The 14,624-nt window shown below is 47.9% G+C and overlaps 1 protein-coding gene across 6 annotated transcripts in view; it reads right to left on the reverse strand.

Annotated features, from left to right (window-relative positions):
• The window catches only part of AMPH (amphiphysin), a 451,781-nt gene extending 446,214 nt beyond the window's left edge, over nt 1-5,567 (reverse strand). For 3 of the 6 annotated variants that reach the window (XM_069730255.1, XM_069730253.1, XM_069730257.1), the window contains exon 1: nt 5,293-5,398. In XM_069730255.1, the coding sequence (XP_069586356.1) occupies nt 5,293-5,361 (69 nt within the window). In that variant the 5' untranslated portion in view covers nt 5,362-5,398. Of the gene's footprint in view, nt 1-5,292 lie in introns of all 6 variants that reach the window. The other 3 variants (XM_069730254.1, XM_069730256.1, XM_069730258.1) reach the window with 3 other exon arrangements.
• Nucleotides 5,568-14,624: the final 9,057 nt, after the last annotated feature.

The following is a 14,624-nucleotide window of genomic DNA, read 5'->3' on the forward strand; positions in this document are numbered from 1 at the left end:
ATTGCTGCATATGCAGCATCAATAGTAGGGGTAAAATCCCGCAGCGGAACCCGCAGGACAAACCGCGATATATCTGCAGGGATAACCGCAGCGGGTTTGCCCTGCAGATTTATCAAATCCGCTGCGGGAGAACCCGCAGGGACAGGACGCAACGTGTGAACCTAGCCTAAAGCGATGCAGAATATGTTGGTGGTAAATAAATAAAGATTTATTTACTATTATTATGTCTGTACTATTGAGACATGATATGTATCTGTATAGAAGCGGAAGTCAATACTCTGTACTTTATCTAGATTTTACATCTCATAATCTGTGTATGATTATTAATACCTGTTTTGATTTTAGGTGCTGAAATATTAAGCTACGCTTAAATATGTGTATTTCTGAAATGTATGTTTGCCTGTCTATCAAGCTGAAGTCTTGATTATTGATCACTTTTTATGTTTGATACATCGGAACAATAGACAATAGTTGCAAATGCACACACAAGATTTAATGTGCTTGACATACAAAGACAGTCCCCATGGATGTCATAGCAGAGCACTTGGCACCCCTCTCTGTAAACCAGAAAACAGAGCTATTCTACGAGTCCATTTATACATACCGACCGACAGCACAATATAACCGCCGATCAGTAAAATTTTACCACTTGGCGGTAGTTTGGACGCCTGATTACACAGGCACACCAAAGCAAACAATGGCCACTGAGGGACCTATACTAGATTGCTCAGTGCTTATAGGATGCTATGGGACCTGTTTACACAGGATGATGGACCGCCAAGAACAATTATCTTTTATGATGCGTAAAAAATCATTTCACCTGATGAACAAGTATGAGCGTCAGCCTGTTTACATGGCAAGATAATCATGAAATGAGCATTTTTTAACAACGCTCATCCGTGATTATCTTGCAGTGTAAACGCCCCAATTATCTCTGTATTGCATGGAGAGCCATTCATTTGTAATGTCCCTGCTGAAGGGGAACTTTTTGGGCTGATGTAGCAGGTCGGTGAGGGAAGCATCGTCTATGGCATTAATGATGACCAGGTTGGTTCTTTGTAATATGAGCTAGGAAACTACAGTATATAAGCAGCCAATTCAAGAATAAAAGCTTGAAATTACTTGGAGGTAAAAACTAAACCTCCCAAGTCTGTGTATCCAGGTGCCGCTTTCCCCATATACAGGTAATTATTAAAACCATGCACAAGTTTTGCTAGAGAAATCTGATATAGTTCAAATGTGAAGGTGAAGAAAGACATGGTCTATGGGTTGTATTAAGTGACACTATGCAGGTGGTCAGGTTACCCATGCATGGCAGAGCTATAATAAATGGCTCTCCAGTCTCCTACTTCCCAACATGCATCTTATGTATCCACATTTTCATTTTCTGCTCAGATTAGGGTAATGGTTTTCTAAGCCATTTTCTAGCATTGCTAAAATGCCATTTGATTTCCCATAAGCTCATTAGCTATTTGGTGTCAGACATTGCAGATATTGATACATATTGATTAATTTATAGAACTAGGAGCCAATGACTGGGCACTCACGTGTAAAGTGTGAATACGGCGCATCATATATCATTGTTTACTGACGATGCATGTAGTATGGATAACAATATTCAATTGTAAAGCGCTGCAGAATATGTTGCCGCTATATAAATAAAGATTATTGTGGTTTCATTTCACGTTGTGATCATGGATAGGACCTCCTGCACTGTTCATCCTGATCCACCTGAATCTCAGTGATGACTGACACAAGAGATCGAAGTCTCCCAAATCGAATGTATATGCCATCCAATAGCTTTGGACGCAAAGACCGCTTGTAAAGGATGGATGTGCTATACGGGTGTGCTGTAAGCTATATGATGCACTGCAGACATTTTTTGTAAGTAGCAGAACACTAAGCATACGGGATCTCTTGTCTTAGGTTCTCCCCTTATCTAGTGAAGGTGAGATCTGAGCTGACATTGGATTTCAAGACTAAGAAAAGCACTGGCTGCTCCTAGAACAGTGACACCCCGGCCATGGATCAGTGAAAAGGTTAACAGGGACACAATCCTCTTACTGCATTGAACATGTGCATGTGTGGGGGTGGGGACAAGTGACAGCAGACTGTTTATCTGCCCCAACAAATCACAATGACAGATGTAATCTTTGTACAGCAGCACTTGGCCCATTGTGCTGCCATTTGGCCTAAATTTCTTTCTAGTCAGCATTTCATATGGCCAAAACAAATGCCCCAGAGTTACAGTACAACGTATAGTACGGGACCGCGGTAATATACTATACCTGCACATTACAATAGTGGGTTTTCTTGTATCCGGCACCAAAGCGAGAAGACGCTGCATGTAGACATCCTTCCTAAGCTTTCCATCAGGTACAGTATAAAGTTACAAAGCTACAGTCAGTTACACACAGATGTACAAGCATGATATTGGCTGAGGGGCAGTTACTTTTCCCCATTTTGTAGTGTAAATCAACCACTGATTGGTAAATATTTACCGATTGCTGGTTTGTACCCCGCTGACATACAGACCCTGCTCTAGTCAATCAGTAATAGATTGTTCAGAGCACATAAGCTGCCAATGTTCTCGGCAGCACAGGATGATGCGATGCGCTGCCGAGAAACAGGATCTTTTATGCAACACAAAAAATCATTTCACCCGACGAACAAACATTTTGATTATTTGCTAGGTGATCGGCAGCCTGTTTAAAGTGCAAGATTATCGTGAAACTTCCATTCCCAGGCAAGTATATGCAATGCAAATGCATCATTATTGTGCAATATGATTCTTATCAGTAAAAATATTACTAATTGGTCATATAATAAAGAAAATAGGTCTATGATCCGAAATGTACCATATTATATACTGGCAAAAGCACCCTATTCAAATACATGTGACCTTGACAAGAGGAAGCTAGAAGACAGATATGGGCTAGAGATAGATAGATAGATAGATAGATAGATAGATAGATAGATAGATAGATAGATAGATAGATAGATAGATAAAAGGATATAGATGATAGATACTGTAGATAGATAATCGAGAGATAGATAATAGATAATAGATGATAGATAGATAGATAGAAGGATAGATGATAGATAACAGATAGATAGATAGATAGATAGATAGATAGAAGGATAGATAATAGATAGATGGAAGGATAGATGGATAGAAGGATAGATAGATAGATAGATAGATAGATAGATAGATAGATAGATAGATAGATAGATAGAGCGATAGATAGATAGATAGATAGATAGATAGATAGATAGATAGATAGAAGGATAGATAGATAGATAGATAGATAATAGATGGAAGTATAGATAGATAATAGATAGATGGAAGGATAGATAGATAGATAGATAGATAGATAGATAGATAGAAGGATAGATAATAGATTGATGGAAGGATAGATGGATAGAAGGATAGAGCGGTAGATAGATAGATAGATAGAAAGATAGATAGATAGATAATAGATGGAAGTATAGATAGATAATAGATAGATGGAAGGATAGATAGATAGATAGATAGATAGATAGATAGATAGATAGATAGATAGAAGGATAGATAGATGATAGATAACAGATAGATAGATAGATAGATAGATAGATAGATAGATAGAAGGATAGATAATAGATTGATGGAAGGATAGAGCGGTAGATAGATAGAAGGATAGATAGATAGATAATAGATGGAAGTATAGATAGATAATAGATAGATGGAAGGATAGATAGATAGATAGATAGATAGATAGATAGATAGATAGATAGAGCCACATATGACTTATATAGATATGAGATAGATGTTCTTTTTTTTTTCTTTATTCCTAGCAGGATTTGCATACAGATGTAGCTGCCATCTATCTGTCCCACTCTCATTTCTAGGTGAGACACTGCTGGGATATTCTTGGCTTTGCAGTCCTACACATACAGTTCTTCAGCAATTCGACCTTGTGGAAGTGTTTCCTCTTGGATCTGCACCATGCAATCCCTCCCACCATTGCCGGTAGTGCAGCCTTGCAATATATTCCCTGGCCCCTGATGCTGCTGCATTGCAAGTAACCCTTAGGTGCCCGGAGAGCTCCACACACAGACACTCCCTCCCCCTCCAGTGTGACAATTCACTGACAGCAGAAGGGATGCAAGCTGTTACCTGGAACAAGCGATGGCTTCCGAGCAGCCATTCCCTCCTGCTTCCACATGCATGTAACATATTACTTCATTTCCCACTGATGACCCCAGATACAATCAGCCATGATAACGCCCCACTGTACATGGAGGCCGGGGAGCTGCCACTGTGCACAGCTGGAGCAGGCTACCTGTCCCTATGTGGAGGCCAGGCTGCCTATGTCCCTGTGTGGAGGCCAGGCTGCCTATGTCCCTATGTGGAGGCCGGGCTGCCTCTATCTGCTGTGTGAAGGCCAGGCTGCCTCTGTCCCTCTGTGGAGACCAGGCTGTCTCTGACCCTGTGTGGAGGCCAGGCTGCCTCTGTCCCTCTGTGGAGGCCAGGCTGCCTCTGTCCCTCTGTGGAGGCCAGGCTGCCTCTGTCCCTATGTGGAGGCCAGGCTGCCTCTGTCCCTGTGTGGAGACCAGGCTGCCTCTGTCCCTATGTGGAGGCCAGGCTGCCTCTATCTGCTGTGTGGAGGCCAGGCTGCCTATGTCCCTGTGTGGAGGCCAGGCTGCCTCTGTCCCTATGTGGAGGCCAGGCTGCCTCTATCTGCTGTGTGGAGGCCAGGCTGCCTCTGTCCCTGTGTGGAGGCCAGGCTGCCTCTGTCCCTGTGTGGAGGCCAGGCTGCCTCTGTCCCTATGTGGAGACCAGGCTGCCTCTGTCCCTATGTGGAGGCCAGGCTGCCTCTATCTGCTGTGTGGAGGCCAGGCTGCCTCTGTCCCTATGTGGAGACCAGGCTGCCTCTGTCCCTATGTGGAGGCCAGGCTGCCTCTATCTGCTGTGTGGAGGCCAGGCTGCCTCTGTCCCTGTGTGGAGGCCAGGCTGCCTCTGTCGCTATCTGGAGGCCAGGCTGCCTCTGTCCCTGTGTGGAGGCCAGGCTGTCTCTGACCCTTTGTGGAGGCCAGGCTGTCTCTGACCCTGTGTGGAGGCCAGGCTGCCTCTGTCCCTCTGTGGAGGCCAGGCTGCCTCTGTCCCTATGTGGAGGCCAGGCTGCCTCTGTCCCTGTGTGGAGACCAGGCTGCCTCTGTCCCTATGTGGAGGCCAGGCTGCCTCTGTCCCTGTGTGGAGGCCAGGCTGCCTCTATCTGCGATGTGGAGGCCAGGCTGCCTCTGTTCACTCACCTTCTCCTGAGCCCTGCTCAGCCTTTTCTGGACATTTTTAGCGAAGACGCCTGTTTTCATATCAGCCATGGCTGCTGGTCCAGGGAGCCAAGTGAGAGGAATCAGATGGAGCCTGGAGGCTGAGAGAAAATGAGAAGGGAGGGGAGGGAAGAGGAGGAGACATGAGTGGAGTGGGGAGTGATGGGATGAAAAAGAGAAAATGAAGAGGAAGCACATAGTGCAGTATTACATGTGGCTAATGGCTGCGGCTGTGGGGACATTGTCAGCAGGACAGCACTCTGAATGTGGCATCATTACTGTATATGGAGGTGAGCAGCAGGCAAGGAAGATCACAGACCCCAAGATGGAGCCAAGTGTGTGTGCAGCTGTCCAGGGTCCTGAAGTGGCAGATTCAAGAAGCTGAAAAATAGCAGCGAACCTTGTCCACAGGCTGCGAAACCGATGGTGTCCAGAGTTCACTAATTACATACTGTACATATACAGATCAAACCAGAAGTTTACATACACTATATAAAAAGACACATACAGTGGGTACGGACAGTATTCAGACCCCTTTAAATTCTTCACTCTTTGGTTCATTGCAGCCATTTGGTAAATTCAAAAAAGTTCATTTTTTCCACATTAATGTGTAAGGGGGAGAAACTAACCAGGTTTGCCTCATCCATAACGGGTCCAGAACCGTCGGGTCTGTCACCTAGGATACAGGGGAAGAGCTTGGGGTGTCCCTGTTCTCGAGAGAAGGGGGCATGGCTAAGCAGACAGTTAATGCATGTGCAGAAATTCAAACAGTTCAGGCGGGAACGGCGAGCGAGAGAGAGTCCTGTCAGAGAAGATCAGCTGTGAGGCGACAGGGAGCGCTGACAGGAACCGACCGATGGGGTACTGCTGAGACACCACAAATAACGCTGTCCTCGCTAACACCGCTGTCCCCACTTACATCGCGGACCTTTACGAGATTGCCGCCCCGGCCGGGAGTACTGACCGTGAGAGGCAAGTCGGTGTATGGGATACAGGCACTCATCGGTACGGCAGAGTGGACCGAGCTGGCCATAATAGAGTGTGTCGGGATAGTGTCACAGGGTCCAGCAGTGTAGGGACTCTCACCGCTGAGGGAAGAGACTAATCCTCCTTCCTCCCTTCATCCATTGGGGCCAGTGCTCGTAATAATACCACAGACTGTCACCGTCATCGCCAGGTTCACCAGAGGACATCACCACTGCCAGGACCACCTGAGGACACCACCATCATCAGGACCACAGGAGGACACCATTAACACCAGGGAAGTTTCCCCCATTTTTTCACAGAACTGTGACAGATCCTTTTTTTTTCATGTAATCTAAATGTCCTCATTCACGGGCAGGAGCACACCCTTGGCTGATGCCGAAAGTGTTAAAAGTATTATTTGTATTATTCTCCCCTGTTCGTTAAAAAACCTTCCCCCTATTAGTTCTCTCTGTATTACGTATAACCTTGCTCCTTGTGTACATATCTCCCTGCAAGGAGTAACTATTGTTTATTAAACCCCTTGTTAACCCTTGATCTGCCTCCTGTCCGTCACTGCATCCCGCAACCTGTTTATAAATGTACACTCTGTACCCCATCTTCACTGAAAAAAAACAAATGTAGACATTTTTGCAAATTTAATAAAAAAAGAAAAGCTGAAATATCACAGTCATAAGTATTCAGACCCTTTGCGCAGACACTCATATTTCAGTCAAATGCTGTCCATTTCCTTGTGATCCTCCTTGAGATGTTTCTACTTCTTCATTGGAGTCCAGCTGTGTTTAATTAAACTGACAGGACTTGATTTGGAAGGGCACACACCTGTCAATATAAGACCTCCCAGCTCACAGTGCATGTCAGACCAAATGAGAATCATGAGGTCAAAGGAACTGGCCAAGCAGCTCAGAGACAAAATTGTGGCAAGGCACAGATCTGGCCAAGGTTACAAAAGAATTTCTGCAGTACTCAAGGTTCCTGAGAGCATAGTGGCCTCCATAATCCTTAAATGGAAGAAGTTCGGGACCACCTGAAGTCTCTCTAGACCTGGCCGTCCAGCTAAACTGAGCAATTGTGGGAAAACAGCCTTGGTGAGAGAGGTAAAGAAGAACCCCAAGATCAATGTGGCTGACCTCCAGAGATGTAGTAAGGAAATGGGAGAAAGTTCCACAAAGTTAACCATCACTGCAGCCCTCCACCAGTCGGGCCTTTATGGCAGAGTGGCCCAACGGAAGCCTCTCCTCAGTGCAAGAAATATGAAAGCCCACATAGAGTTTGCTAAAAAAAACACATGAAGGACTCTCAGACTATGAGAAACAAGATTCTCTGGTCCGATGAGACAAAGCTAGACCTTTTTGGTGATAATTCTAAGTAGTATGTGTGGAGAAAACCAGGCACTGCTCATCACCAGCCCAATACATTCCCAACAGTGAAACATGGTGGTGGCAGCATCAAGCAATAGGGGTGTTTTTCAGCTGCAGGGACACGACGACTGGTTGCCATTGAAGGAAACATAAATGCGGCCAAGTACGGAGATATCCTGGATGAAATCTCTTCCAGAGTGTTCTGGACCTCAGACTTAGCTGAAGGCTCACCTTCCAACAAAACAATGACCCTAAGCACACAGCTAAAATAACAAAGCAGTGGCTTCAGAACAACTCTATGACCATTCTTGACTGGCCTAGCCAGAGCCCTGACCTAAACTCATTTGAGCATCTCTGGAGAGACCTGAAAATGGCTGTCCACCAACGTTCACCATCCAACCTGACGGAACTGGAGAGGATCTGCAAGGAAGAATGGCAGAGGATCCCCAAATCCAGGTGTGAAAAACTTGTTGCATCATTCCCAAGAAGACTCATGGCTGTACTAGCTCACAAGGGTGCTTCTACTCAATGCTGAGCAAAGGGTCTGAATACTTATGATCATGTGATATTTCAGTTTTTCTTTTTTAATACTTTTGCAAAAATTTCTACATTTCTGTTTTTTTTCAGTCAAGATGGGGTGCAGAGTGTACATTAATGAGAACAAAAATGAACTTTTTGTGAATTTGCCAAATGGCTGCAATGAAACAAAGAGTGAAAAAATTAAAGGGGTCCGAATATTTTCCGTACCCACTGTATGCATGTTTTTCTCAATATCTGAAATGAAATCAGAATACATGTAGAACAGCCGCGGAGACACCATCTTTCTCAACGCAAGCAATAAATAGCCAGGTCTTTCACCGGGAAGGAACAACCACGGGAAGGGCAGCATCCAAAAAGGAAAAACACATGCCAAAACATGGTATCCATCCACAGACAGCTGTTTCGGGGTATTTGCCCCTCATCAGTGTGGAGTAGAAAACTGGCTATTAGGAGCAGTGCCTAGTAAAAGGACTATAAACATAAGGATGAATGACCTCGGGGAGATCAAAACATCCAACACCGCAGAGACACCATGTTAGGGCTAGCGGAAAGCACCGAGTAAAAATAGATGTTTATTATAAATGGTGCGTTCGCAGCCCGGGGTCCACCGTGCAGGAGAACCTGCTGCTAGTGAATGGTGGCACTGTTTGGCGGTATAGACTAGCTCTGTTACCTCACAGAGCAGCCGTGAGAGGAAAGCACTGCGCCCTGTTAGCCTCACAGGAGCACAAGCTTGCTGCCGAACTGATAGCAGTCAGTGGTTATGCACACACACAATCTCCTCACCTGAGAAGCTGGTATTCTAGGGGCTTATTTCAGCCGGGTCCCTGAATACGAACACACAATCTCCTCACCGGAGAAGCCGGTATTCTAGGGGCTTATTTTAGCCAGGTCTCTGAACACACTCATGCATAACCATACTGGCGCAAAGCACATATTTGAATTGATACTAGCGCATGGCCGTGCGTCCATGCGAGCCTTATATAGCTACAGCAAGTAAAAGATCTTCCTATAAGAACCAATGAGAGACTGCCATACCTGAGCATGTGACCCTAAATCTCCACTGAGAGATCTTGCCCTGGGCATGCTCAGTGTGTGCAAAGCAGGACTTAGTCCTAGCACCTACAGGACCTTCCTGAAAGGACCAATGGACTTAGCTGCAGTATCTGACCATGTGACCCTCGATCTCCACTGAGAGATCTTACTCAGGGCATGCTCAGAACGAGAAAAGCAGGACTTAGTCCCAGAAGCATCTGCTCGCCGCTGCCCAGCACTGACTTCAATGGCAGAAGCAGGAAAAGCAACAGTAACTCTTTGTACAGAGTGGGACTGAGCAAGACGCTGGGACTGATGTCTCCGCTGAGCAGGCTCCACTGTGGAAGGAGAAAAATGGGAGACGGCAGCGGAGATGGCCCGAGATTTCCCCTGTGCAGAGGCAGGAACTCGACCCCTAACGTTACCCCCCCTCCTTGGGCCTCGCTACACTCGGAGGCGTCAATGAGCTGCGGAGCCCGAATGTGCTCAACAGGCTCCCAGGACCTATCCTAAGGACCGTAACCCTTCCCGTCCACCAAATAAATTTTTTTGCCACGTACCACCTTGCACCCCAAAATAGCGTTCACCTCGAAATCGTCCGTAGACGAACCCGATGTCTCGGCAGATGACTCAGAAAACCTGGACATGTATACGGGCTTAAGGAGGGACACATGAAAGGTGTCGGTGATACCTAGGCGTGGAGGAAGGGCTAGACGGTAGACCACAGGATTAACCTGTTCGAGGACCTTGAAGGGACCCAAGTAGCGAGGTGCAAACTTAGTGGACTCTACACGCAGCCTGATGTTACGGGCGGAGAGCCACACCAAATCGCCAGGAGCAAAGGTCGGGGCAGGGCGCCGATGTGCATTGGCGGAGGACCTCATTCTCTCCTTGGAGGCCCGGATGGCATCCTGAGTGCGGTCCCAAATGTCCCGTGCCTCCACTGCCCAGTCTGCCACCCTGGAGTCGGCAGAGGACACGGGCATAGGCACAGGAACCCGCGGATGCTGGCCGTAATTAAGGAGGAAAGGAGTCTGACCAGTGGAGTCGGCTACAGCGTTGTTAAGGGCAAACTCTGCCCACGGTAACAAGGATGCCCAGTCATCCTGCCTGGCAGAAACAAAATGTCATAAATATGTGACCAGAGTCTGATTGGCCCTCTCAACCAACCCATTAGTCTCGGGATGATAAGCCGAGGAGAGATTTAACTCAATACTGAGTAGACGACAAAGCTCCTTCCAGAATCGAGACGCAAACTGGGGACCCCGGTCACTGACAATCTTGTCCGGCATACCGTGTAAGCGAAAGATATGCTTGATGAACAAGGCTGCCAGAACCCATGCAGAAGGAAGCCATGGAAGAGGCACCAAATGAACCATTTTGGAAAAATGGTCGGTGATCACCCAGATAATGGTGCAGCTACGAGACTTGGTAAGCCCACCACAAAGTCCATCCCGACCATCTCCCAGGGCCTGTCCGCCACCGGCAGAGGGTAAAGCAACCCAGCTGGCTTTTGCCGAGGGGACTTGTTCTTGGCGCAAGAGACACACACCCGAACATAGTCTGCGACATCACGAGCCATATGCGGCCACCAGTATGTCCTCGCCAGTAACTCAGATGTCCTTTTAGAACCAAAATGTCCACCCACCCTGGATGAGTGTGCCCAAGAGAGAACCTCCGGTCGCAAACTGGATGGTACAAAAGTCTTGCCCGGAGGCACAGACTCTAGCAAAACCGGGGCCACAGTTCTCAGGCTCTCGGTGGGGACAATAAGCCGAGGCTCCTCTTCCTCCTCCACAGATGACACAACGGAGCGAGAGAGATCGTCGGCACGAATGTTCTTCTCCCCAGAAAGAAAATGGAGGGTGAAATGAAACCGGGAGAAGAACAAGGACCATCTGGCCTGGCGAGAATTTATCCGCTGGGCTGTCTGCAGGTACACGAAATTTTTATGATCTGTGAAGACTTGGAAGGGAAAACGAGCTCCCTACAAGAGATGTCTCCACTCCGAGAAAGCCAACTTCATGGTTAGCAACTCCCTGTCCCCAATGGAATAATTCCTCTCTGCTGGTGAGAAGGTCTTAGAAAAGAAGAAGCAAGGATGCTTCTGCCCTTGAGCATCCTTTTGGAAGAGGACTGCTCCAGCACCAACAGATGAGGCATCCACCTCCATGATAAATGGCTTATCTACATCGGGGCGATGTAGGATGGGAGCGCTAGCGAAGAGTGACTTTATGGAGTTAAAGGCCTTGGAGACCTCCTCAGACCACAATTTGGGATTTGCCCCCTTCTTGGTGAGGGCAACCAAGGGAGCTACCAAAGTTGAGAACTGCGGAATGAATTGGCGATAATAATTAATGAACCCCATAAAGCGCTGCACCGCTTTAAGAGAATGGGGTTCCTACCAGTCCATCACAGCCTGTAGTTTGGCAGGATCCATAGCCAATCCCTGGCGGAGATGATATAGACTAGGAAAGGTAAGGACTCCTGCTCGAACATACACTTCTCCAACTTGGCATAGAGGGAGTTTGCCCGTAGGAGGTCGAAGACTTTGCAAACATCTCTCTGGTGGGAGTCAATATCTGGAGAGTAGATGAGAATATCATCCAGATAGACTACAACCGAGGTGGAGAGCATATCCCGGAAGATGTCGTTCACAAAGTCTTGGAAAACGCCTGGGGCATTACAGCGCCCGAAGGGCATCACCAGATATTCATAGTGCCCATCCCTGGTGTTAAAAGCCGTCTTCCATTTGTCCCCCTCACGGATGCGAATCAGGTTGTAAGCACCCCGCAGATCTAATTTAGTAAATACCCTTGCTCCCCGAAGCCTATCGAAGAGCTCAGATATCAAGGGCAAAGGATACTTATTCTTAACGGTGATGGCGTTAAGACCCATGTAGTCTATGCATGGACGCAGTTCCCCATTCTTCTTCTGCATGAAGAAGAACCCAGCCTCAGTAGGTGACACTGACTTCCTGATGAACCCTCTTGCCAGATTCTCTTGAATATGCTGAGACATTGCCTCCGTCTCCGGGAGAGATAACGGATAGACTCGACCCCGAAGAGGCTCAGCACCAGGCAAGAGATCAATAGGACAGTCATAGGGGCGATGGGGCGGAAGGGTCTCCGCCGCCTTTTTGGAGAACACGTCTGCATAAGACCAATATTGCTTGGGGAGAGAGGATAGTTCTGCAGGTACCTCTGAAGTAGCAACCTGAACGCACTCCCTCTGACACCTACCCCCACAAGATTCACCCCATCCCAGAATCCTGCCTGAGGACCACTTGATATGAGGAGAGTGGTACCGTAGCCAAGGTATCCCCAACAGGACCTCATCAATTCCCTCAGGAATGATGAGCAGAGATATAATCTCCTGATGAGATGGCAACATGGACAGAGTAAAAGGGATAGTCTGGTGTGTTATCTGTGAGGGCAGAGTCGACCCATTCACCACTCGTACCGTTACTGGTTGAGCTAGCATAACCAGGAGTATTGCGTGACGTTGGGCGAAGGCAGAAGACATAAAATTGCCCTCCGCCCCAGAATCCACGCAGGGCTCTACCGAGTGGGAGGATGAGCCTATAATAATTGTCCCCTTAAAGGACAATTTGGAGGCAAACGTCGCCGTGTCTAGTGTACCTCCACCTACTACCTCCACCTACTACCACTAGACGCTGACGTTTCCTCGACCGCTGGGGACATCTGGTGACAAGATGTCCTGACTGCTGGCAAACATGACAGACCTTGAGTGCACAAGCGGTCCGGGACTTAGATCCCGCTTGTGACACTTCCATGGCCTCATGTGACTCAGGAACCAGGACCGGAGATTCCAGAGGTTTGGCGAAGGTAGGAGCCAGCCGAAACCTCTGCCTACACTGGGCTCGCTCTAACCTCCGCTCGTTAAAATGGAGGTCAATACGATTAGAGACAGTTATTAACTCCTCCAGTGTGGCAGGAATCTCTCTAGTGGCCAGAGCGTCCTTCACGTGATCAGCCAGCCCCCTCCAAAATATGGGGATAAGGGCTTTATCCGACCACTCCAGCTCAGAAGCTAAAGTGCGGAAGTGGATGGCAAAATGGCTGACCAAGGACTCACCCTGAGTTAATGCCAGCAGTTGGAGCGCCGTATCATGGGTGACTTGAGGTCCTAAAAAGACCTGTTTCAGAGTGCTCAGGAACAGCGGAGCACTCTGCACCACATGATCGCCACGCGCCCATTCCAACGCCCTGTCTGACAAGAGAGACACAATAAATCCCACCTTAGCCCGTTCTGTGGGAAAACGTGCAGCCAGGAGCTCAAGGTGAATAGAGCACTGACTCACGAATCCCCTACAAGATTTGCTAGCTCCAGAAAATTTTTCTGGCAGCGGGAGGCGAGATAATGTCGGAACAGGGGTGGCAGTGGACAAGGTTGCTGCAGCCACGCTAGCAGCCTGTACAGCAACTGCGCTAACATCCACAGCTGAGGTTTAGCTCTCGAGAGCCGCCAACCTACCCTCCAGCTGCTGGATATACCGCAAGAATTGCTGAATGTCCGCCATTTACTAGCCAGACCCTGGAGCTAGTATTCTGTTAGGGCTAGCGGAACGCACCGAGTAAATATAGATGTTTTTATTGTTATTGGTGCGTTCACAGCCCGGGGTCCACTGTGCAGGAGAACCTGCTGCTAGCAAACGGTGGCACTATATGGCGGTATGGACTAACTCAGTTAATTCACCGAGTAGCCGTGAAAGCAAAGCACTGTGCCCTGTTAGACTTCACAGAGGCACAGGCTAACTGCCCAAACAGAGAGCAGTCAGTGGTCACGCATGCACACAAAACTCTTCGCCGGAGGTGCCAGCATTCTAGGGGCTTATTTCAGCCAGGTCCCTGAATACATACAAACACAATCTCCTCGCCGGAGGTGCCAGCATTCTAGGGGCTTATTTCAGCCGGGTCCCTGAACACACTCTTACGTGACCACACTGGCGCAAAGCACATAACATAGAACAATACTAGCGCATGGCCGTGTGGCCATGCGATCCTTAAATAGTTGCAGCACGTACAGGACCTTCCTAGAAGGACCAATGAGAAGCTGCCACAGAGCGTGAGCACCTACAGGACCTTCCTGAAGGACCAATGGCCTTAGCTGCAGTATCTGATCATGTGACCCTCGATCTCCACTGAGAGATCTTACTCTGGGCATGCTCAGAACGAGAAAAGCAGGACTTAGTCCCAGAAGCGTCTGCTCGCCGCTGCCCAGCACTGACTCCAATGGCAGAAGCAGGAAAAGCAGCAACTCTTTGTACAGAGTCAGACTGAGCGAGACGCTGGGACCGACGTCTCCACTGAGCAGGCTCCACTGCGGCACGAGAAGAATGGGAGACCGCAGCGGAGATGGCCCGAGATTCCC

Source organism: Ranitomeya imitator, chromosome 6 (assembly GCF_032444005.1).
Source record: "Ranitomeya imitator isolate aRanImi1 chromosome 6, aRanImi1.pri, whole genome shotgun sequence".
In the NCBI taxonomy this organism is placed as follows: domain Eukaryota; kingdom Metazoa; phylum Chordata; class Amphibia; order Anura; family Dendrobatidae; genus Ranitomeya; species Ranitomeya imitator.